This window comes from Harpegnathos saltator, unplaced genomic scaffold (genome assembly GCF_003227715.2).
Source record: "Harpegnathos saltator strain DR-91 unplaced genomic scaffold, Hsal_v8.6 scaffold275, whole genome shotgun sequence".
Classification (NCBI taxonomy): Eukaryota; Metazoa; Arthropoda; class Insecta; order Hymenoptera; family Formicidae; genus Harpegnathos; species Harpegnathos saltator.
Window position 1 is genome coordinate 738,956 of NW_020230067.1, and position 25,416 is coordinate 764,371.

The 25,416-nt window shown below is 43.7% G+C and overlaps 1 protein-coding gene across 7 annotated transcripts in view; it reads left to right on the top strand.

Moving 5' to 3' along the window:
* The window catches only part of tup (LIM1_Isl and LIM2_Isl domain-containing protein tup), a 32,320-nt gene extending 11,633 nt beyond the window's left edge, over positions 1 to 20,687 (top strand). For 4 of the 7 annotated variants that reach the window (XM_025299410.1, XM_025299411.1, XM_019840489.2 and 1 more), the window contains exons 3-7: positions 6,756 to 6,942; positions 10,135 to 10,439; positions 16,702 to 17,003; positions 17,214 to 17,435; positions 17,682 to 17,909. In XM_025299410.1, coding sequence (XP_025155195.1) covers positions 6,756 to 6,942; positions 10,135 to 10,439; positions 16,702 to 17,003; positions 17,214 to 17,435; positions 17,682 to 17,909 — 1,244 coding nt within the window. Of the gene's footprint in view, positions 1 to 6,755; positions 6,943 to 10,134; positions 10,440 to 16,701; positions 17,004 to 17,213; positions 17,436 to 17,681 lie in introns of all 7 variants that reach the window. The other 3 variants (XM_011137784.3, XM_011137783.3, XM_025299413.1) reach the window with 3 other exon arrangements.
* The last annotated feature ends 4,729 nt before the right edge of the window (positions 20,688 to 25,416 follow it).

Sequence of the window (25,416 nt, forward strand, 5' to 3'; positions counted from 1 at the left end):
CCCGATAACTCGCGTCACACACGCGTACGATAATAACACTCGTGCATGGAGGCAGTAACACACGCACGTTCCACTCGGGGGCTGAAATAGAGCGCTTATCGTTAATGTAGAGTTCTCATTGCCGATGTCACGTGGAGCTCCGTCTGCGAGCTCGTGCGCGGTTACTTATTCGTTTCTTTCGCGTCGGTAGCCGCGATAGACTAAGTACAGCAACGCGTACGCGCTCTCGCCGAGCGAAAACGCGATAATGGACGGGCTGTGAGTTATGCGAAAGGCTGTGCGGACGTTTTGCTGGTATACGCGCTTTATCTCTCTCGTGGTTAGAGATTCGTAAGGATACGTCGCTGTTCAAGTTCATACAAATGGTTTGATTTGACGGCTACGGGAGGGGAAATCTTCGCGGCCCGCGCAACGCTGCTCCGCGAGTGTATTTATGAAATATGCGTGTCGAGTCTCAGACGCACCGGTGAAATTTTCCGAAAATCGTCTGGACATCGGTGCATCGTGTGTTGCATATGATACGCGTGTTGTTCTTGGGATTCCAATTTTTCTTTTTCGTGGCTTCTTCCGGTTTGTTTCGTTTTCTTCGCGGATCACCAGTGATCGAGAATCCGAGTCTTGCGTGATCCGAGAGGCACCTTTGCTCGCTTGCGGAATTTGCACTTTTATGAGTGTGAGAAGCATCGAGTGTTTTCAATCACTGATATTTCTCAATCGATCGCGCACCGTTGCATCCGTGTGCAGATAAAGCGCAGCCGCGTAGCTCGCGGACTTTACGTTGCGAAACAATTTTCTGCATCTCGGTACGTGTTTGTGTGTGTGTGTGTGTATGTGCGTATGCCGCTGCCCGCAAATTTGCGCGCTACTTCTCCCGACAGCGCACTTTTTTCCGCTACCCAAAACGCACGACTGTAGGCACTTTCGCGCGTATGCGTGTGCGTGTGCGTGCATAAGCGTACCGTGTATACACTCGCGGGCTTGCACGAAGGGTACCCGCCGCCTGCTCGACAGTCGAAGTGGCCGACGTAAGGAGGAGGCACCGCGACTTGTAAGGTGCATTCCCGATTCCACTACGAAACTGGCCGAGTCCGGCAAAAAAAGGAAAATAATTAGCGGAGGTGTTAATGAAATACCAAACGAACGCCGTGGGACACCGGGTCGGCGCCTCTGAACTGCCAACCAGACATCCTCGACACAGGCCCCGGCGCCGCTTCCCTCCCCCTCCTATCCTTCCTCCTGGTAGCACAAGCTACTCTAAGATATCTCCTTGTTCCTCTCTCTCTCTCTCTCTCTCTCTCGCTCTCTCGCTCTCTCGCTCTCTCGCTCTCTCTCTCTCTCTCTCTCTCTCTCTCTCTCTCTCTCTCTCGCTCTCGTTCTCGCTCTCCTTCTTGCTCCGTCTCATTCTCTTACCCACCACATCGATACCTTCACTTTTCTCCCGTTCTTTCTCCTCTTCCTCTTCGCCTCCTCCTTCTTCTTCTTCTTCTTCTTCTTCTTCTTCTTCTTCTTCTGTCTCTTCTTCAACTTCTTGCATTTCTCTGCCGCATCCACCTACCTATCACGTTTGTCTTATTTTTCCTCTCGTTGTACCGCAGAGCGATTTGCAATTTTTATAACGTTTTCTTCCCTCTGACTGAAAATAAAGAGCTTAAATATAGCGGATCGCAAATTGCCGGCTTTGCGTTGTGCAAAGTATTCACGAATCAGACTGGCAACGCGCTTCCTTACGCAGTCTCGTGCGAATTGAAAAATTGCCTCTCAAAGACATGTGACAAGTAATGCCGCGGGCATTGCCGCAGTTAACGAGCACCAAGAAGAGCAATGAGAGGAAGAGATATCAGCAAAAGGAGACACCTACCGGCAATATACGAAGCGGCGTGATCTACGCTCGGCACAAAGTGCCAAATTTCGACGTGGCGTGAAATCGCGCGGCGTAGATACCCCGGCAGTGATACCGTGTCCGACAACGCGCCCAGCTGAATACTATTTCAGCCGTAAAGGAAATAAGAGGAAACATCGCGGCGCTGGTCACCATAAAATACATCGAGATATATGACCTACAACGGCAGGGAATGACCCGCCACCCACATTCGGTCAGTAGCAAGCCGCTCCAAAATCGTTGCAGTTTATGGCCTTCTTTTATCTGCCGGAGGTGAGCGAAAGAGTGGGCGGGTGGGGGAGGACCACCTTGCCGCATAACATTACTATCCTTCGCCGTGTTCCAGAAATCGAGTTTTGCCACCGATCAATCGTGACGAAGGCCGAACAGCATTCCCTCCGTCTTTATCGACAACTCTACCTGTGTGTGTGCATTTCGTTTTGGAATAAATTATGCCGGAGATTGCGGCTATATATACATATACAGGATGAGCTGCTTACATCGTTGATGTATCTTCAACTCCTTCCAGACGCTTTCGGTGATTAATCGGAGGAGACTGGGGCAGGTTGACACACTCGTTAGAATTTTGGTGTCGAAATTTTTCACGTAGACGCGTTTGACCGCTCTCGACACTTTGATGAAACTCGGGGAGAAAGATCTACGTATGTGCTCGGAGGAGCATTTGGTGCAGGACTTTTGTCCTGCAGTTTCTTTCATAATAGATAAAAGAAATGCGCATAGTCAATGTTATATCTTTCTGTCAACTACTTCCAGTCTAGCCTAAAAGACAGGACGGGAAAACGTCGCGTTTCTCGAGATCACAAGTCTGTAATGTGTCTTCCGAAAGATTATGCGTATTGTATTCAAAATATGCAATAGAATGTAATAATGGGAATTCTAAAACTCTGGAACGATGGAAACGCTGGAAACACAAGTCGTTATTTTTAATCGTTATTAAAATAAATGCGGCTTTCCCTGAACTTTTTGAACTTTTAGAAATTCGGGAAATAGGGTAAACGACGCGGAGGTTCAAATGCGAGGTTAAATTTATCTAACTATACCGTGTAAGGTGAAATATGATTAAAACTCGATAAGCGATAGCAGAGTGCCGCTACTAATATTAATCAACGCGCCGTATCTAATTGCGACATTAAAACCGGGATTAAGCTCCAATGTACTAAAAGATTTCCATCATCCATAATTGGATGATAATCACAGTTCCTGTCACATCACGCGGAAGTTTTGAGTATGACCTCGATTGCAATTGCAAATTGCAATTGTAATTTGTCGGCCGGCTCATTACTTCTTATTGATATCTACGTAGCGCGATCTGCGCCGTTAATTCGTCGTGTTGAGAATGAGCCGTCCGTCATTAAAAATTAAAAGCTCATTATCGGGAGAAGGGATAGAACGTGTCTCTCTGTAAATTACCTGTGCTTCGCCGATATGAGAAATAACGAGGAAAAGTTCATAGCTCTGTCACGCTCGCAAATATCGAAAAGTTTCAATTTCCGCCGTGGATAATATTAACGCGGACGGAATAAATCGAGTCGTCTTCGTAATTCGCGTAGTTGATTTTTCGACTCGATTTTTCGCTCGCGGAAGAGACTCGCGTTTCATCGCTCGACCGATGACTAATCGGCAACGCCGATGAATCCATCGTCTTGCAATAATCATGCGCGCCCTGCTCAAAGGTATCACAGCTCAGAGAATTGACGATGATAAGAATTCGGGTCCCAAGACCTGATGCATCTTTGAGAATTTCTCACCGAAAATATGGATCCTCCTTTCGGCAGCCACAAATTCGGCTCCGAGGCGGTTGAAATACGTCACGTATCCGGTAACTCCGTGGCATACCGGCCGTATTAAATCAGCCTCGCCCACGTGTGCGAGCGAGACGTGTAACGAAATAGCGACAAATACGTGATAGTATCTTCACGATGATTTCGGGAGAGGAAAGATCGTGCGAGCGCGTTCGCGGCCGAGCTCGCTCGCTCGCGCAAGGAGGCACGCTGAAGCCGGGTCGAGTCTCCACGAGATACGAGGTGGTTGTCGTCTCTGGGAGCTAATGGGATGCCGCCGACACTCTCCTCTCGTCCGAATCTCTTTGATCCTGGCCGACCTTGCCCTCGCCTCGGTGACTCCCGTCCTTCTCCCGCCGCCGTCGCCGTCGCTGTCGCCTCCGACGGTCGTTCCTTTTTCTTCTCGCACACCACCCTGACCTTATCCACCGGCGGTCGAGAATTTTCATGGTGGTCGCGAGATTCCCCCTGGTCCACGCGTGAATAATACATCCCGCGCGAGAATCCGCGAGAGCTCGAAAAACTTGTCGACATTAATGTTAATGTTAACGTTCATCGACCAAGATCCTTCCCTACCGCCCTCCGCCCTCTCTCTCTCTCTCTCTCTCTCTCTCTCTCTCTCTCTCTCTCTCTCTCTCTCTCTCTCTCTCTCTCTCTGATAGTTCTTTTCTAGCTCACGGATAGGGAAAAATGAGAGAAGACTTATGGGTCCTTACTCCGGATTTATTTGAGATTACTCGGTTGATTTGGTCCTCGCTCGTTGTCAATTCTGACGCTTGCAGGTAACAGAAAATAGCGAAAAATCCACAGGAAGAACAGAAGTCACTGTCTGAAGTCACTTCGGAATCGGAAATTTTTTTCAACGTGTTATCACGCACGCAGGCTATGCGTAACGCAGCTCGCACGTAGGCGCGGACGATTTTATAAAACGCAATTGCTCGATCGGAAGAAATTATTATTAGTTTCTTAAATTGTGAAGTTCGCGCATGATATTCCAGCGCTACTTCACCTTCCTGCTAACATGACAAGTCGTGTCGTTTGCTCACTCGTCAGATAATGATTACTCTATTTCTAACGATAGTGTCTTTTCTTACCGGTAATTAACCTCTAATTATATTTATCGGTCTCGATAAACATAATTGCAAACGCGCAATAAATTCTCGATACTCGACAAGGCCAAAGATAAATGCACGCAAGTTAATGCACGCGCGCTCGAGCGACGTGATGTACCAGAAGCAGTGCCTTGAAAATTAGCAAGTTTGGACGGTAAATTAATTATTGTCCCGCACAACCGATCGTTCCGCTCCTGCTTCCGAGCGTTGTGCGCATCACATGCGAAAGTTGCCTCAAACGGGCAATTTAATTCCCCCCATAAAAATTACGAAGAAATTTCGTCGAAAGGATTACTCGTGAATGTAAAGCGTACCTCAAAGTTCTACACGACGTTACGTTCATTTATCCTATCGTCCCTACGGAACCGTGTCAAGAAATAACAAGATTCTCCTTTAGTATTTTAGGATCCATCGGGTGCTCCGTGAGAGACGAGCAAAATGGAGGGGACGAGGTGAATGAAAATTTCAGAAAAATTGCACGAAAATGTTACGCGGGACGTCACGGACGCACCTCGCGCCGCTACTTCGTTGGGTGTCACGAGTGGCAAAAAAGAGAAAAACAAAAAGGAGGGGGGTAGGGGAACGTGGAAAAGGGACAAAGCGTGGAGCTCGCCTGTCGAAACCCCGCGAATCCCCCGGCTGCGGCGCGCTGTTGTCGTCGGTGGCGGCGGCGGTGGCGGCGGTCGGTGCGTTGCACGGCGCAGAATCCAACGGCAGGAGACTCCGGGAACGGATTCTCCGAACGATTTCGCCGTCAGGACTCTGGGCGGAGTTCCGGCGACGCGCGGCAGAGATGCGCGCCGCCCAGACGTGTACGCCCCTGATGCTCCCCGATGCGCCTTCGTAGGCGCAGCAGCCTCGTCACCGCGCTTCGCACACGCGACGCTTCGCTTCGCACTCGCTCGATGACGCGTCTCGAGATGATCGTCGCGCAATTTTCAAGCGGCTTTCCAGCGCATTCGGCTTTTTTTTGCAAAGCCTTCTTTGCAGACCGCGGATTATCCGCGGGCCCGCCAATGCGCTCGACGCCGCGAATCAGCCTGCGGCGTTTCAACTGTCTCTTAGCTCCGTTCCCTTCGATGCTCGACGAGATTGCTGTTGGAACTCGCGGTTCTTGCCACGAAGATATTGTCGACGACACGAGGTCGGGCTCCAGGGGAAAATGCTTGACCTCGCACTTCGCGTATCTGTGTATCCTTGTCTTGCTGAGTAACGATTGTGCGACTTGCTGCGGCAAACATCTCGGACGACGAATTCCCGAAGTATTGAACTCGAGCGAATGATCAAGCACCAGGCTATGTTGCCGCAGCGAGCGCGCCTGATAACGCCGTTGAATATCGCCACTACTCCGCCGGCCGCGAATCATATTGCGTAAGCTTTATCGCCGCATCGAGCGACGATACGACGAATCGGCTTGTATTGATTATTCTCCCCGTTTGTCGGCTCCATCGGCGTACATAGATTCCGCTAATCGCTATTTCGCCCATAATACGTAACTAACGAGTGCTCGAGTTACGATATATCGGCGGATAAGATTGATCGATCGTTTTATCGACCGGTGTTTCAATTCGATCGCGTGTCACCTGCGCGAAACACACAAGATAGCACGAAATCAATATTGCTTTGTGCCTTTACCGCGGTCGCGCGTCCGCGCGATAACATAATCATCATTCCATGTTGTTGCTCGATATAAAATACTCCCTCCCCCTCCTCGGAGACAAATACGGATGTGAGTCCGTAATGTAAGTCTCGCTGATGTAAGCTCTGCGTGAGATCACCATCGCCGTCGCAAACGCTGCTCGAGAATGACGCGTCTGAAAGATTTGCGAGATCGACGTCTTCGACGAGAGAATGAGAGAGGGAAAGAGAGAGAGAGAGAGAGAGAGAGAGAGAGAGAGAGAGAGGGAGAGAGAGAGAAATAACGTCCTGATCTCGATGCTCAATCGATCGCGTGTGTTTCAGAAGGCAGGAGCTCGCTCTGTGTCGGCTGCGGCGGCCGAATACACGACCAGTGGATCCTGAGGGTAGCGCCTAATCTGGAGTGGCACGCGGCGTGTTTGAAATGCGCCGAGTGCCAACAGTTCCTGGACGAGAAGTGCACCTGCTTCGTGCGGGACGGCAAAACCTACTGCAAGCGCGATTACGTTAGGTAAGTCATATCGTGATAATATTTTCTCAGAAGCGACTTCGCACCGAAAAATCCGCGTATATGCGTAACATGCGCAAGTTGCGTGCACAAGTCCATCGCGATTAATTGATTTGGCGCGTTACGAGGAGCGACGAAATGTCGCGATGACGTACTGTGTCAAAGGAACGTCGCGTCAGAGTCCAAGGGTCGAGTATCGCTCCTCGCGACCGCGAACGAAAAGGTGGAACAAGAGGCTACTCGATAGTGAGGAAAGAGAGAGAAGGAGAGAGACAGACAGAGAGAGAGAGAGAGAGAGAGAGAGAGAGAGAGAGAGAGTCCAGCATGAACGCGGTGCAATATGGTAATTAATGCAAAACCGTGCCTCTTGTCAGTGCGCCGCAACATTCCCCGGCGACACGCGATACGCTCTTTCCGATACGCATTTGCAAACGCTCGGATTGGGAGGGAATGAAGAAAAGGAGAAATAAAAAAGGAAGCGCAGAGAGAGAGAGAGAGAGAGAGAGAGAGAGAGAGAGGGGAGAGAGGAAAAGAAGGGAAAGAGAAGAAGAAAAAGGAGGAGGAGAAGGAAAAGAAAAAAAAAGAAACTGTGGCTCGAAAGGGGAAGAGATTGAGGAAGGAAAGGAGGTGGCAGGGTCGAGAAAGCCTCCGGAGTATTTTTATCCGCGGTGTACGAACGTGAAGCGCGGCACAAGCACACGCGTCGTGCGCACGTCGTATGCAAACGCCGCCGTCACTGTCACGACGCTTGTGTGCGCTCGCGTGCGAGCGCAAAAAGCGGAGAGCAAAGATGAAAAGAGGGAAAAAAGAGGGAAGAAAAGAGCGCATGCAACTCGCGAGCGAGCGGGACGACTCGCGGGATTTGAGCTCTCTCGAGCGACGCGACGCGGCGGATTCTCTCGCGGCATTGATCGCGACCGGCGACGTTGCTGTTATTATTGACGCTCCGCCCTTGAGACACGCTCTCGACTCGTCGCGGGTTCACCGTGTTATATTATAATTCTCGCGTCCCAGGCTGCCCGGGGGAACCGTCGCGCGTCGTTTTGACCGCGGATGCTGCGGCTGAAACCGCGAATGATATCGGGGTGCTTCGACGTCGAGGTGTTGTCGCGATGACGAGATCGAGGACCGAATTTGGTCGAGCTGAGTAAACGCGAGAGCGCGAGTAAATACTGAAAATCACGACTTTTCCGGTTTGTTCCTCCGAGTGACCAAATCGCGTGAATTTTGCTTGACGAGCGTATTTTGTTTATAACGAACGTTTATATCCACCGTTGTTCTCTCGGAGTCTCATCCGTTCGCTCGTGTCGATGAAAGCGGAACGTCCGTCGTCGGCGATCCTACCTGTTTCATACGTTTGACATCGTCAGTAAAATAATTTACGCGCTCATACTGACAACACCTGACACACTCGAGTCACGACTCGAGATATTCGCTTTGCGTAACGTTGTGTTACGTTTGCGTTACGTCGAAGTGAGAGAACGGAGACGTGAGCGGGAGAAGGGGGGCGGAGGTTTCGGAGCCGTGTTCGCGTTTTGGTGAATCTTCAGCGTTTTCAGCGCTCACGAGCTGCTGTTAATGCCGCCGAATAAGCCATCGGCACGAATTCGACCTGGACCAAATATTTTTCTCCGTCGAGGCAGCAGGTTTATTTGCGCTGATCCGTCGAACGTCGAAACGTCGCCGCGTCCGAGGAAGACTGGCGTATCCGGCCGCACGTTCGAGCGACAGCGATGACGGCCGTTTGTTGTTCCTGTCGCCTTCGCATCAAACGTCCAAATTACCAAAGTAACTCCCTTCTCGCACGTTCTTCTGGGTGTTCCCCGAGGCAGCTATTTCCTCCGTCGGACGCTCGCGAAAGTGCGCTTCTTACGCAAAGGGACGAGAAAAATTATGTAATTGCAGATTGTCGGATTTTCGAAATCCGATTGTAATGTGATATTCCGAATGTTAAAGCCTTCTCTTGCCGCGATATCAACGCGAACGTTTTCCAGTTGGAGTTTTTTCGTCCGCTGAAAATTGAAAGTTATTGATTAACAATTTTTTCCATCGGAACGATACACGCACCGATCGCAAAAGACTTACACTGATAGCGCCATTGTTAAATAATCTCCGTCAACTCGTTCAATTTATAAAAAGAAAGACAAAATAATACATTGCCCGTTAAAGTCCGACAATAACAACAACGATGAAATCGAGAAGTGCTCGTCGATTATGCAACACGTGCGGCAACGAATCGCTCGCTCGCTCGTGTGCGCAAAGTTTATCGACTTTGAAAAATAAGCGGTGGCAACGATAACAATAGAAATGTCCGCCGCCAACGCGACCGTCAATTACAGCTCACGGGTGTCCATTAATCCCGCGTTACAACGCCATCAATTTTACTCAAATTACCGCGAATAACGACGAACTTTTCCAATTTCAGCGATGTACGCTGGATATTTCATTACATCTTGTGCCACGCTTTCTCTGTTTCTATTCTCTCTCTCTCTCTCTCTCTCTCTCTCTCTCTCTCTCTCTCTCTCTCTCTCTCCCTCTCTCCCTCTCTTTCTCTTGCGCGCGCGCCACAGAGTTTATTTATTGAATTTATTTATAAAAAAATTGGCCTTGTGTATATCACGTGCAGAAATAAATATATGATGCGACAATAAAAGTCACTTTGGCCCAATTTATATTCCTCCACTTTACAATTATCGGATTTAGAAGCGAACTTTTTATTTTGTCGCCCGAAAATATTTACAGCCCCACGAGGCAACGAAATAAGGGATAAATAAAAGATATGATACGTAAATAACGATGAATCTAACGTCGCGTCACTCAATGATGCGCAATGAGTAATACAGCAATTGATCCGGCGCGATGCATTACATTAATATTGTCGGACTAAAATTGACTAATGTATCGAGGGAATAATCAATGGCGCTTTCTTAATGAGATATTTACATCGGTAATTATTTGTCGCGTGACGTTGCATCGTGAGGCCTTTCCGAGAATCAAGCATCAAATATTCACCTCGGCAATGACGCTGTCTGGCGCGTCAGAGCGAAGGCTGTTAGTTAAGAATTAACCCGATAATTAAGAAACTCAATGTTTGCGATTCATTAACTCTTTTTGATGTTACTCGAGACGGATTGATTCAAACAATGAGAGAGCGGAATTGTAGCCATTTTTTTGAACATGTGTCTCTTTTTGCAGGTTGTTCGGCACAAAGTGCGACAAGTGTAGCCAGTGCTTTAGCAAAAACGACTACGTGATGAGGGCGAAAACCAAGATCTACCACGTGGAGTGTTTCCGATGTTGCGCTTGCATGAGGCGACTCGAGACCGGCGACGAATTCGCTCTGAGGCAAGACGGCCTTTTCTGCCGGCACGATCACGACGTTCTCGAGGGTGGCAAGCACTGTACCGGGGCCACCGGTATACCCGGAAGCGAGAACAACAACAATGCTTCCCTGACGAATAACAATCATCATTTGCACCCAAACGACGGCTCGATGTCAGGTGAGAGGAGAGAGGACGGATCCTGTCGAGATTATTAGGTGTACAACTTTGCTTCCGCTGTTTTTTTCCGAAATTCGAGGCTTTATTGTAAAAAACTGGTTATACATTTATGATTCAAAGTATCGTCCATCGCTGGCCACTACTTTCTCCCATCTTTCGGGCAGCGTACGAATCCCGCGTTGAAAAAACTGGTCATCTTTTGAAGCGATCCACGAATCGATCCAATTTCTTACTTCTTCGTAAGACCGGAAGTGCTGGTCAACCAGGCCGTGTGCCATTGATCGAAACAAGTGATGGTCAGAGGGAGCAATGTTTGGAGAATACGGCGGGTGGGGTAGGACTTCTCATTTCAACGTTTCCAAGTATGTCTTGACCACTTTCGCAACATGGGGTCGAGCATTGTCATGCTGCAAAATCACTTTATCGTGTCTCTCGTTGTATTGCGGCCGTTTGTCTTTCAATGCTCGGCTCAAACGCATTAATTGCGTTCGATAACGATCGCCTGTGATTGTTTCAGTCGGTTTTAATAGCTCATAATACACTACGCCAAGCTGGTCCCATCAAATACAGAGCATGACCTTGGAGCCGTGAATATTCGGTTTGGCCGTCGACGTGGAAGCATGGCCGGGATATGCCCATGATTTTCTGCGCTTGGGGTTATCGTAATGAACCCATTTTTCGTCCCCAGTCACAATGCGATGCAGAAATCCCTTCCGTCTTTGCCTTTCAAGCAACTGTTCACAAGCAAACAAACGCCGTTCAACATCTCTCGGTTTCAACTCGTACGGCACCCAATTTCCTTGCTTCTGAATCATTCCCATGTCTTTGAGGCGTTTTGAAATTGCTTGTTGAGTCACTCCCAACGATCGTGCCAATTCTTCTTGACTTTGACACGAGTCTTCATTAAGTAATGCCTTCAATTCTGCGTCTTCGAAAACCTTGTCTCTTCCGCTGCTATGCCGGTCTTCGACGTGAAAATCACCGTTCTTGAAGCGTTGAAACCACTCACGACACGTTCTTTCACTAATAGCGGCCTCACCATAAGTATTTGAAAGCATTCGATGAGCCTCAGCCGCAGATTTCTTCATACTGAAGCAGAAAATTAAAACCCCCCCGCAAATGACGAGAATTTGACTCGTAAACCGACATTTTCAATCGAGAATAACTTTATGATGCAGACACAAATCGACTAATATTTCTATGGGGTTATGTCGACAGATGCCCAAGTTTATTGCATGACGTCTATGATCTATTTATTTCGACCACTCCTTACCGCTAAAGCCATCTATAGGAAAACGGCGAAAGCAAAGTTTGGTGTGCAAAGCACACCTAATACACTTCTATTTTTACCTTGTTACGAAGCTAATCCATACGCGCCTCCCGAGAATCGCACAATTAGAGAAATTGCACGTTCGTGTAAATTTCCCTGGTGTCCGTGAAAAACCGTCAGCACGCTCTGTCGGTGCGACAATCACGAAGTGCAAAGTAGCAAAGGAAAAGCAGAGATCAAGCCGAATACAAAAATTGCTGCGCAAATTCGTACAGTTTGCTGACACTCGAAATCGTCGAAACAAAACACTCGAGACGAAGCGCATTTGTGCGCAACTTCCGCCTTCGGCCCCTCCTCGACCGCCTATTTCTGTCAACGCGTTGCATCTTTGCCGTTGTTACCGATAATATGTAACTCTCATAGTTACAGAAAATTTAATTAGCTATTGATGTAATCAACAGACGTAACCAACAGATTGATGCAGGTCGTGTAACGTCGCTTTCTCCGTCTCGCTCTTTCTCTCCTCGTCTCTCTCTCTCTCTCTCTCTCTCTCTCTTTTTCTCTTTCTCTTTCTTCTCTTCCTTCCTCCGATCTTGACTTCTTGATGGTCACGATATCGTGAAATTAATACTCGCATAGTCTTTGATTGTTCTTACCGTCAATTATCTTTGACTGAACATCGCCATCAAGATTTTCTACAATTATCATTATTACCGCCGTACGTTTCGTCGTGCGTGTGCGACGACGCACGCAGGCCGGAGATTCGGCTTCTGACGTACATCAGCGACGCTAGGATATGTCTGTGGATTATCAGGCACAGTCCATCCGTGTACAAAGACCAAATTTACAAAAGGGTGCGCGCTCGAGGGTAAGCTCAAAGGACTCGCCTAACAGCCTTGTTGTGTTAGGATCACGACGTATAATTAGGTGTTGATAATTGAAGCCCGTTAAGACCGTAAAGGCTTGACCATCGCCCTCCTGCACGTCAGGATTATGTGGGCTTAATGTCCTGCAGCTTGTTACAATGCATGTTACGTCCGACCGGTTGGATTGCTACCGAGCAAATTAACTCGGCCGAAGCCGGGGCTCGCACATTCGCACATTCGCCGATTCCAAATCCGAATCTGCATGTTACCGGATTGCGCGAGACTACGTCGTAACATCGATTCACGTCTGCAGCAAGGAACCACAGATAATGGTGGATTATCAAAGAGCGACCTACATTAGCTCCTTCGGTATTATTTCGAGATTAGAACACAATTCGGGAAATGGTTCTGCAGCATTGTTAATACATCAGTCGACGAGTTCGTAAATAAGTCTTATTAATAAAAAATAAATTGATAAGTCTTATTAGCAAACAATAATAGAACAGTCGATTTGACGATTTCGTAAGTGTTGTAAGTTTTATTAACAAAAAATAAATTAGTAAGTCTTATTAGCAAACAGTAATAGAATTGGTAAATCTTGTTAATAATAAATAAATAAATAAATTATGCTCAATATTGCGCTATCGAATCAAAGCCGTAAGTCGTGAACGATGGATATCCGTATGTTTACTTAATCGGGAAGTCTTTTTTTATTGATCCAAAAATGTCATATGAAGTAAAAAAAGAAGAAACAATCTGCATTGACTTTCATTAACGTTTTCATTAACGCTCCTGGTGATTCAAATCTGAATTCTGTATTACGAGTCTCCGCTTGAAATCTGTCTCACATGTGACACTGAGACTTGCGCTCTTTAGTGACGTGATATTTGTAATCGCGCGATTCAACTAAAAAACTTACAGTTAACTTCAGATTCGAAACCGAGTATCTCACTTCAGTCAAGTCTCAGATGACGACTGTTAACACATACTCGTGTGTATGTAATAAGTAAATACGAAAATCTCGGAATAATCATCGATGTCGCGGACAGAAATCGAACGGAAAAGAAAACAAGCAAGTGTATTTTCTGATTAATCTTGCATAACGCGATAGTCGAGGCAGATGCGTGAAGCACGCGCGCGACCGTTCGGCTACTATTCGCGTTCGTTCTCTCCCGGACACGCGTTATACCTTCGCTTCCACTCCGCGACCTGCGCTGCCCTCTTAAAATGCAAAGGACAAACGTCGGCATAATTAGCCGATATACTAATTCCCAGTACAAATAATTCGTGTGCGGCAGCGCGATGAGCGCGCACGTCCTGCCGTGTTTGTCATTGTGATTCGTCATGGAAATGCTCGCGCGTAAACATCGTTCCTCATGCACAAAATTGTTGGGCCACCTCGTGCCGACGGTAGTGTGACCCGACGTGTCTTTAGAGCTGCTGCGGAGGTGCCAAATGTAACACCACCCTGCCAACTACTGTCGCGCATAACTACGCACGATCTGTTTTCTCTTATTCGTATTTTCTTTATTAGCGCGCTGCATATCCTGCCGTGGGCGACTTGCCGTCGACGAAACGCGAGCGATACCGAATCATTAATAACGAGTTATTAATACGTTCCGCAGGGATAACGGTGAACGCATTCCTCTTTCCTTCTCTTTTCCACGCTCTTTTGCGAAAATCGCCCGACTCGAGAACGCGCGACGCGCGTCAGCCGCGTTGATTTATCCACGGAAAGATCTTGCGATTTGCCAGCAGGATTAACACAATTTCCCTCGGCGATTCCTTCGAATTAGGCACAAATTCAGCGTTTCTTTTGTTTTCTCTTTCTTCGACAAATTCGAGACTTACGCCCTCGGGATTGTACGAACGATGTCAAAGGGGATCGACGTCATCGTTCTTTACACTTTGAGGATCAGAGAGGAGAGATTCAACCGGGCTGAAGAGTCGTCGCTTTGGAAAGAAGCAGTTTCCAACGAAAAAGAAAACTTGGATTTTTTTTCCGAGTCAGGTGTCCTTTTAATCGCGACTTTTTCACCAAGTATCTCGAATCCGAGATGTGTGGTATAATCGACGCGATCGCCTTTCAAAGATCGAGGGCCTCGTTCTTCTTTTTATCACCATGCAGCCGTGTCAACGCCGGTTTTATTCCCGCTTGCCAACCAAGACCGTTATTTGGTTAGGACGCGGAGAAATATAGTGGGATTCGTTTGTTCTCCTGTAGCGTACTTTTCGTTGGCTTTCCGTCCTCCTGCGGACAGATCCATCAGGTTTCGGATGACACGATGTTCAAAGTGATACTCACGATGCTCGGGGGGGGGGGGGCAGCGTACCGATAAGTAGTGCTTGTAAGGACTAACGTTGGATGATTTAAATTTTTTACGGTCGTACGAAACTTGTGTAACTCTTACACAGCGGAACGCAGCTTCCACCGTTATTTTGATATTCCATTATTTAATAAGCCATTATTTTGATATTCATTATTTGGAAAACATTAATTTAAAAGGACATTTCTCGATCGAAGGACCAGTTACTTAGAGGCATTGGAAAGTAAATATCGGTATTTGCATGACCCACTCGTCGCCGAGGAAAACTCGGGAAAGCTGACGGATCGCGGATATAATAAGCATCGAGTGGATGTCTTCGAGATAAATTCGGGGTTTATCTTCGACGAGAGAAGCTTCATAATCTCGCGACGGATCAATAAATTAAACAACATAATAGTTTGCTTTGTCGGCAAAACAGAAGAATTCGCTCCTACGTTTCATGCAAATAAGGTTTCCACGTTAGACTGTTAATCATAAGCCACGCGCTTAAATGCAGTGCGGTCGGCTGCCAAGGTCGCGCACCGCATGGAATCGAGAAATCGCGGATTCGCGTTTGCTCATCGACAATATTGTCTTTTGACTGTTCTCGAATGCCAGTTCTCCGTACAGGTGATCGTCGCGTCGGTGCCTTTTGCGTCTTCCGTCCGCCATGCTGAACCAGTATTCGGATCTCCCATTAGCCGGATTCGACCGTTTTGCAAGACCGGTTAGGAAAATAGTCGCGGCCTGGAATCGTATCGCCCGTTCGCCTCTTCCGTTTGCCTCGTGCCCGAGATGTTTTGCTTCGCGAATGCGATTTCCTCGCGAATGCGATAAATCTCGGCCCGGTCGGCGGCCGGATAGGCCGTGGCGAGATGGCGCTTTGTAACAGGTAACCTGGTACCAGTGGTGCTTCTAAGTTTTCGTGGATTTCTCTCTCTCTCTCTCTCTCTCTCTCTCTCTCTCTCTCTCTCTCTCTCTCTCTCTCCCCCTCCCATCCTCCCTCTCTCCCCTCTTCCTCTCTCTCCCCCCTCTCTCTCTCTCTCTCTCTCTCTCTCTCTCTCTCTCTCTCTCTCTCTCTCTCTTTCTTTCTTTTCTCAAGAGTGAGAGAGAGAGAGAAAGAAAGAGAGATCTTAGGCTGTTTCTTCCAAGATCGGCTTGGGACTTCGAGGGTTGTTGAAGTCCCAAGAAGGAACTCCGATTTTTGCGGTACCGACGATTTTGATCCAACTTCACCTTCTCGCGAGCGCTACTTGGGGCTTCCGGCGCAACTGTGCATCATCAGTGAAATTTCTAATATCAAAAGATTGACGACAGTCTTATCTGTCCGTATTGATGCTCGGTTGTCTTCCGAGAAGGAATGCTTCTGAGAAAGTTTCGTTGGTTATTTGAGTTTCACTTCGTGGTCGCAACAATTTTCGAACTTGCGTTAACTTATCGGCCCATGATTTCTGAATTTCTGATTTTCTTAATGATTCTATCCATTAGATTAATCGGTCAATTCTTCGACTGTGTTGTTGTTCGCTTCACAATTCGTCTGCGCAATGCGACGCGACAGTGATTCAGATCTCATCGGTATTTCAAGACTTTTATGCTATCTTTTTCGTATTTGGAACTACAAAATACCGCGAAAAGAGATACATTTCGACAAAAGAGCCAAGACGTTATAGAATGGTTTGTTATTCGAATTGCATAATTATTTTGCGTATCGAATCTTTGCCCGCGTAGTTTATATTTTACACTTAAAGGACGCATTTAAAATAATTTATCCAGTCCGGAAGTAGCCATAAAAATCGACCGCTTATGTTGTGCGCTTGCAGATTCAGGATCCGAGAGTGGATCGCACAAGGCCGGCGTCGGCGGTGTTCGCGGCTCGGGTAGCCACAAAAGCGGCGGCGGGTCCGACGGAAAACCAACGCGAGTGCGCACAGTCCTGAACGAGAAGCAGCTACACACCCTCAGGACCTGCTACGCCGCGAATCCGCGACCGGACGCACTTATGAAGGAGCAGCTCGTCGAAATGACCGGCCTGAGCCCGCGGGTGATCAGGGTATGGTTCCAGAATAAGAGATGCAAAGACAAGAAGAAGACTATCGCCCTGAAGCAGCAGATGCAAGAGAAGGTGAGGATCCACGGCTATCGACTGGCTAAAAGACGCGATTGAGAACAGCGTGTACCGATATGTTCATTAGAACGAAGCGTATTGCTTGTCTCTCGCAGATGAATACTAAACGCCAGCTCGGCAAATTGATTGTATTACTAATTGCAAGTAGGCTAAACGCAAGTACGACAAGACATCTGACCTTTCGCTGAACGATCTAACGGATCGAAGCGCTTTTCATTGCAGGACGGGCGTAAGTTGGGCTTCGGAGGTATGCATGGGATTCCCATGATTGCCAGCAGCCCCGTGAGACACGACAGTTCTATCGGGGTGACGGCTTTGGAAGTTCACGCGTATCAACCGCCGTGGAAAGCGCTGTCGGACTTTGCGCTTCACACGGACTTGGATCGATTGGACACCAACGCGCCATCTTTCCATAATTTGGTGTCGCAGGTAATGCGTTGTTATCACACACCAAGCGTCTCCTTTTTTCTCTCTCTCTCTCTCTCTCTCTCTCCTTCTCTCTCTCTCCTTCTCTCTCTCTCTCTCTCTCATCGTGGCTCTTCCATCATGTACCGATTATTAATGGCAAAGAAGCACAAATGTGCTTTTGCCGTCTCATCGGGGAGATGGAAGCGGTTCAATCGGCGGAGGCATTAACTATGTTAGGCAACTGTCATTATCGTTGAAACATTGCAGATGCATGGATACGACCTGCACGGCGGCCCGCCGCCGCAATTGCCACCTCCGGGGATGCTCGGTGGACCGATGAACGATGGTGGGGGTGGACCGTTACCGCCTCCGGGACCTCATCACCCGGGTAGCGGCGGACCGGACATGGGCCAGCATCCCGACAGCACCGACAGCTACGTGACCTACGTGGAGAGTGACAGTGATTCGTTCCACCACGACACGGGTAGTCCATAGTGTCGTGCGATCTGCGCGCGTCTCGAAAAATGCAGAGTAACACCTTCGCCGCCTTTCGCGTTTGTCGCGATTCTCGTCGTAGTGCTTGTCGCGACGGTGAGATGCTTGCAACGGCGGATGCAGTAAAAGAGGAACTGAAACCGGAAGCTCGCCGCGCCGGGAAAGACCTCTCCGTCGTGCGACCTGCGGGTCTCGTCTGCGATTTTGCGATGTGGCGATAATCAAATGGGTCTCCCGTGCCGCCGCAGCTATCACCAACGATGGAGCTCTGATTATAAACGGGACACGTTGGGATTCGTGAGACTACTGGAAAACCGCAACGATGATCACGCGATGATTACATTGATAAAACGGACGGGAAATAACATTGCCCTCTCCGCACGAATTGTCATGTACGAGTAACGTATTTCCTTCCTGGATTTCTTTGAAATATTAAAATGGCTCAAGACAAATATTCCTAGGCATGAGATTATTTCGTTGGGAGCATTTGGAAGCTCTTACGGGGACTCGTTAAGTGCGTCGGACGATTGATGATTTTATCGACACAAAATACGCAATCTTATTATGTAGATACGAAATCAAACGATTACCTGAAAGATGGTAAAACGTGCTGGATACCGATGATAGATATTTTGATTGAATATAACATTTACGGTTTTGTTACTATAAAAAAAGTTAAAATATAGCTAAAACTCCGACGAACTTCTGCGAGCACCTAATAAAAATTTAAACACGTAGAACTTGCTTTTATATTCTGTGTTACCGATCGTATTTGAAATCACTGGTGATGCTCCTCAAGTCGGTCACAAATTAGACGTTCAAAGTTGAACGTTTAGAATTTGTCCCGAAAATTGAAAACACGTTTAAAAATCTGATATGGTCGAGCACTAATAAAGTTACATGGTCAAAGACTGAAAAAGAAACCAAATTTTAAATTTTGGTTTGTAATTTTCAAATTTCGATCTGCATTGTTGAAATCGAGTGAATCAGCATTCCGTTCTTGACGCAATCTCAATCTCTCGTGTGTCGTCTAATATCGACTTTAGAGCGAGCGTTACGTTATTTCGATTCCCATCGTTATATTTCTTTAGTACGTAGAGTTTCTACATATTTATTGTTCACGTTGCGTTATAACGATACGAGAAAAATTCGCTCCGTTACCCCTAAAGTTATAATAGCAGTTTCGCTGAGAGAACTTGCGAATAGCTTGCAAGCATGCGTCGTTAACTGCCTGTAAATAAAAAAGACAAACAAGAGACGACTCGACATATTCAGACACAGGAAATACACTGTACATAAATCGCTAATTGCTGTAAATTTGAGCAATATTAATTACATGGTGTACCCAGACGCAAGTAGCGTAGAAAACATGAATAGTGGAATATATATTAAATTTACATTAATGATTGCGCATTATTCCCCAATTACGTTGAGTTTCACGAAGGCTGAAATACGCTTGCAAAAAAATTGCTAATGCCACGTGCTACATTGTTTAGTCCATCTTCTTCGAAACGAGGAAGTTGCCGTTATCGTCATTGATATTCTATCTCTCTCTTTCCTTTCCACTCTCCCTTACTCCATCTTTTCTCTTTCTCCCCCAATTTCGTATGTCTAAATAAAACGGTCCTGTGTGACAAGCGTGTCTTGATTTGTTCAAATTGAACAGGCGTTTGTGCGCTTCTTGTCAGGAAAGAAGTGATATCTCTCTACTTATTTTCAACATAAGAAAAATAAATCTTTGTATCGAACAAAATCGATGTCTCTCGGCGAAAGGCAGTTCGTGGAAAAACTTAATTGGGATTTGCTCTATGAACTTCAATGAATGCCGAAATCAGAGATTATACACATATCGCACATATCTTTCACTGATGTTTAATTTATTTCTATTTCTTCCTATGTCTACTTGTTGGTATTAAATTTTATGAGCGCAGTTGAGCATTAAAAAAAAAGAAAGGATCCGTTAGTAAAAAATAGAGAAAGATAACGCATAATCAATTTTTTCTGTTTTACGTTTGGCGCGTGGTGGTTACGTTATAACGCGGGGACTTCGGCGTATTGAGAATAGAAAAAATCACACAGAGAGGTGTACATAAGTTCCGAATAAAATATTTGAATGAATACATTTCATATCACACTTTACACTGTCAGTCCAAATGTTTAGTTAAACGTTTTAGACAGGTTCCACAAAAAACGCGCACAAGGCGTGCAAGTCCACCTTGCACGAGCGATTTGCAATTTTTTAACAACATAACTTTAATGTTATTTCTGTATTATCTCGGACGCGTTGCGAATTCGCATTATCGAGATTGCAATTGTTTCTTGCAAACCTCTTTCCGCCTGACACCCTAAGGTCGTCGTCGTTACCATGACATCCTTTTTAGAAATGCGCGCGAACGAAGGAGCTACGTCGCGAGATACTTTCGATACCAAAGCGTGCAAAAAGCTTAGCGAGATGGGAAACGCATTCGTTACTGTACATAATGCTCTCTCTTCGGCTAGTTATTAATTAGCTATTCGTTTAGTGGAAGCAGCGATAGACCGCCACCATATAGTATGCACAATGTGTGGCTAGCCTTTCTGGATGTCTGTATAGAACCGTTGTACATCGCTCTCTTGTATGTACATGGTTAAAAGGAAAAAAAAGAAGAAGAGGTAGAGAGAAGAATAACACAAAAATCATGTAGATCTAATGTTTCGTAACTCGTTCGAACATTTCCGAATTTGTATGATATTTCTATACTGGCACACTGTATGTAATAAACTGTCGAACAAAAAACATTTCGACGAAATCTTGTCTGAATTACAAAAATGAATTACCTATTGATCTCGTCTTGCTTTGCTCACAAGAATCTCATTAAAGGGAGATATAACGATCGACTACTTCTGATCGTACGATATATAAATATTTAGACGCTTATAATATTATAACAAATATTAACTTTATAATTTATTATTATTCGGTTTGAACGAAAAACAGTGTTGGGAAAGTTACTTTGTAAAAGTATCTAGTTATAGTTATAGTTACAGTTTTTTTCACTGAAAAAATAACTAGTTACAGTTACAAGTTACTGACTTACAAAAATAACTTGTTACAGTTATAGTTATTTAGAAAGTAACGAGTTGTTACTTTATAGTTACTTTTTTGCAATAATTGTGCTATTATTTTAAATTCCGTAATTGTGTAAATTCCTTCAATTTTATATAAAAATATTTTATATAAAAGTAGTTCTATATAAAAATAGTTTGATGATTATTATATTCCTCGTATTGTATATAATTTTTACAAATTAGATTCATTAATTTAAATAAGCAATTCTTATTTATTCTTTAAGACTATTAATAACAATTATAAGAAAGTGAATGAATTTGATGAAGATAATAAATAAATATTAGAAATAATCTTAACATCAAAAATTAGATTTTTTCACTAAAAAATATATTGATATTTTATAAATAAAGACTTACACTTATATGTTTCCTTAAATTTGCAGTTGAAATTCTACTTGCATGAATAATTTTTTGCCAACGCAAATTTTGCAGAGAAATGCCCAGTTGTTCTTGTTTCCAAATTTTTAGTATAACTCGAATATTTCTGCATATGTTGGCCATGGAATTTTATAATCCTTCTTCAAAGATTGAGATGTTTTATTCATTGCCTTTTTTATATAACTGAACTTTTTATATAACTAAAACTATGCAGTGCACCTCATGCTGAACACAGACTATATTAACAAATAAGGACTGGCGACGCGCGACGGAAATGTTCACATAGGCGTACAATTTTTTTAAAAGAAATACAAATTGCGTTCGGAGAGGAGACTATCAGCGCCATTGCATTATTTTATCCTTGTCTCACATCTAATGAACGATAAAGACAGATGAAGACAAAGGACGCAATAGCGTGTTTTCCAAATGCAGCCATAACTGGGTGCTTATTGGATATCAAGCATCGCATGTCGCGTTATCGTACTGGTCTGTCAGAAACTTTGAAAGTTTGAAATATATAAAGTAACAATTAAGGTAACTGTCAAGTTACTAGTTATCAAACAAATGTAACTAAGTTAAATTACAGTTATAAATGGAAAAAACGGGACAAAGTTAAGTATAGTTACTGAAAAAAAATAACTGTAACTGTAACTTCGTTACAAGTAACGAGTTACTTCCTAACCCTGTTAAAAAGACAATGTTTAACTTCGCAATTTGTCGTTTCTACATTTTAAAAGAAAAAGAAAAATGTAATTTGAATAAAGAATTGGCTATTTTTCTTTTACACCGTGTCTGTTATATCACGTAGAAATGTCGTGTCAATTGAACTTTATACACTGACAAGAAAATCGTCAGAACTGTCCCTCACCAATTTTGATGGGCTTTGGATATGTTGTAGAGCAACAAAAAATATTAAAAACATATTTTTTTATCGGCGGATCTCAAGATTAGGGGATGAAACAACCCCTCGAAAAAACTAACATTTTCATTTTATGTGAATATTTTCTAAGGTACGAGGTATATGAAAAAATTTCTCCTACTAAAGTTTTACTGTACTTTATACTGTTTGCAACGGTATATTTAGATTTTCCAAAAGTGTCAATTCCCACCGTTATTCCTTCAATTTTGCAAAATTAAAAAATTTTATGAAGACAAAAATTAAATTAAAGCATTTGATGCCGAATCCATCCATATATAATAATACAATATGGTAATGATTAATTTTTAGGAAAACGAGATGATATCGTATTAAAGGCACCGCGCTGTAGATAGGTGTTGTGTTATTTCTTTTCAGTTGCGCTGTACTTAATAATTGTCTCTTATGCATATTTTCTCATATTACAATATGCAACAGTATTAATTTTAATGACACAATATGCAACTTATTACACGAAATCAAGATGTTAGATAGATGAATGATAGTGATGATATACGGGATGGACCATTTAAATTGATAATGCGAAATATCTCAAAAACGAAGCGTTGAAGAAAGAAATGTTTTAAATAAAAGTTAAATAGTTATATAAGTTTAAAGGGAGATGTACGATGGTGTCCTCGGTTTGACCTTGGAACGTGTATTTAAGCTCAGATGAAGGTCAATTTAATGTTTGAAAACAGAAAACCCAATTTTTTTATATCTTCTTTTTTTACGATTTAATTTTAACAACTTTTGTCTGGAAAATTCTTTTATTTACCTAGTATTTATTTACCAACACCTATCTATAGCACGGCGCTTATAGCACGATATCATCTCGTTTTTCTAAAAATTAATCATGACCATATTGTATTATTATATATGGATGGATTTGGCATCAAATGATCTTTAATTTTTGTTCTCATGAAATTTTTAAATTGGCAAAATTAAAGGGATAGGGGGTTGACACTTTTGGAAAATCTAAATATATCGTTGCAAACAGTATAAAGTACTGTAAAACTTGTAGGAAAAATTTTTTTATATATCTTGCACCTTAGAAGATATTCACATAAAATGAAAATGTTAGTTTTTTCGAGGGATTGTTTTATCCCCTAAACCTTAAGATACGCCAATAAAAATAATATGTATCTAATATTTTCTGTTACTCTACAACATATCCAAAGTCCATCAAAATCGGTGAGGGACAGTTCCAACGGTTTCCTTGTGAGTGACACAAAGTAGACAGAATTAATTATTGTACTTTGATACATTCAGGCTTTTTCCATTTCACGTTATGAATAAAGATATGAATTGGACTGGCCGACTGATCAGCTACGCACTATTGCAAAGTCACATAGGCAAAGAGTTAGCAAATGTTTTTCAATATCACACCTTTAACGTTTTTTAATGTATTTCTTTACTATTCGTCAAGACAGACATTTTCAAGAATGTCATACCAAGGATGTGACGTACATGAATATGAATTTAAAAACGCTTCTTTCGCGAGCTTTTAATTCGTGACGGTAGACACGTTTGCAATTATATAGGTTAGTATTTTATGTCATACGATATTATTATTGAAAATAGCATTTACCATAAATGTATACGCTTGATTAAATTATTAAATAAATTACCGTAACAAAAATATTCGTGAAATATGAAGACTAAGAGACTGGCTTGTGATAGATAGGCCGCAGGGTGTTCAAAAAGAGAGAGAGGGAGAATTATATTAAGACACGTGAAGGGCCAGACGTGGAAATGTGCTTTTGGAATGCTTAATTGTAGATAGATAGTCCTTTATAACTATATTAAAAATGTCAAATATTTTATCTCAATAACCTCAGATACCTCTTTTTTTCTTTTTTTTTTTACAAATTAGAGACAAATATGAAAATGTTTTTATGTCTTCGGATTGATTAAATTTTTGGTAGAGCGATAGACTTCAATGAAAGGAAGAAAAAAGTTACATAAATAGCAAATGTTTCAAGACTACATATTATTAAATCCATAATATCTCATTATTATCGCATCTCCAATGTGTTGTTGAAACTTTTGTGACAACGTATTTAATTGGAACTTTACTTCTGTGTTGTTTAAGCACCGTGGAAAGGTCAACTCTTATAAAAACTATTTGTCTTAGAATATTTTGCTATTTAACTTTATTTCTTTTTTCCTTGAAATCTATCATATTGTTGTGTACAAGCCACAAGGAATGTGGAAGCGTCCGTTGTCCGCGAGCCTTAGGCATATGGATTTTGACAGTCGAAGGATGTTTGTCTGGACGACGGGAGTTTGTTGAAAAACAACAGCAGCAGAGTCTGTCACGAATCGTCGCCGCGAGCAGACGTGACTTAGACATTTCTTCTTAATGTTGTTAAGACGAGAGGATTTTCGTGAGTCTGTACATATTGAAAGTAAAGCGGAGTTCTTCTTTTCCTCTAATACTGTGTCGGTTCATTTCGCGGACCTGGTACGCGCGAGACGGATACGCGCAACAATATTACCAAGCGGTTAATCAATTCTTTCACATCAACATTTTCATTTTTTTTTAATTTGGAAAAAAGTAAGAGATGTTTGAAATTAATGTTTGCGACTCTTAATATGGACGTAAAGGATTATCTGTTATAATAAACCGCATTGCAAAAACACGACTTCACTTCTAGTTCTCCTCTTGTGAATAAAAAATGTTTAATAAACGCAGATAAAAAAATCAATTACAACCTAAAGAATTACAAACATTTTCCAATTTTGGTAACAAAAGTTATATGTTTGATTCTGCTGATAGCATACGATGAATAAACAAACGAGTATCTTATTATATTAATACTATTTTACTATTGTTTTATTTCCGATAATTGTTCTATATACCCTCCTTTTTCTACACTATATATTCGAGCGTGTTATTTTCACATGTATGTACAAGCGTATAATCAACTGAAGCTTTCTTTACACGTGGTCTTAAATCATGTCATTTGATATGTTTAAATGTCATTTAATATATTTATATTCTCTAATTCGAAGATGTCAAGCACATATAGAAATATAGAAAGTAGAAAGTAGAACACGTAGAACAGTTATTGTAAACAAAGCAAAATTCCTCAGAAGAAC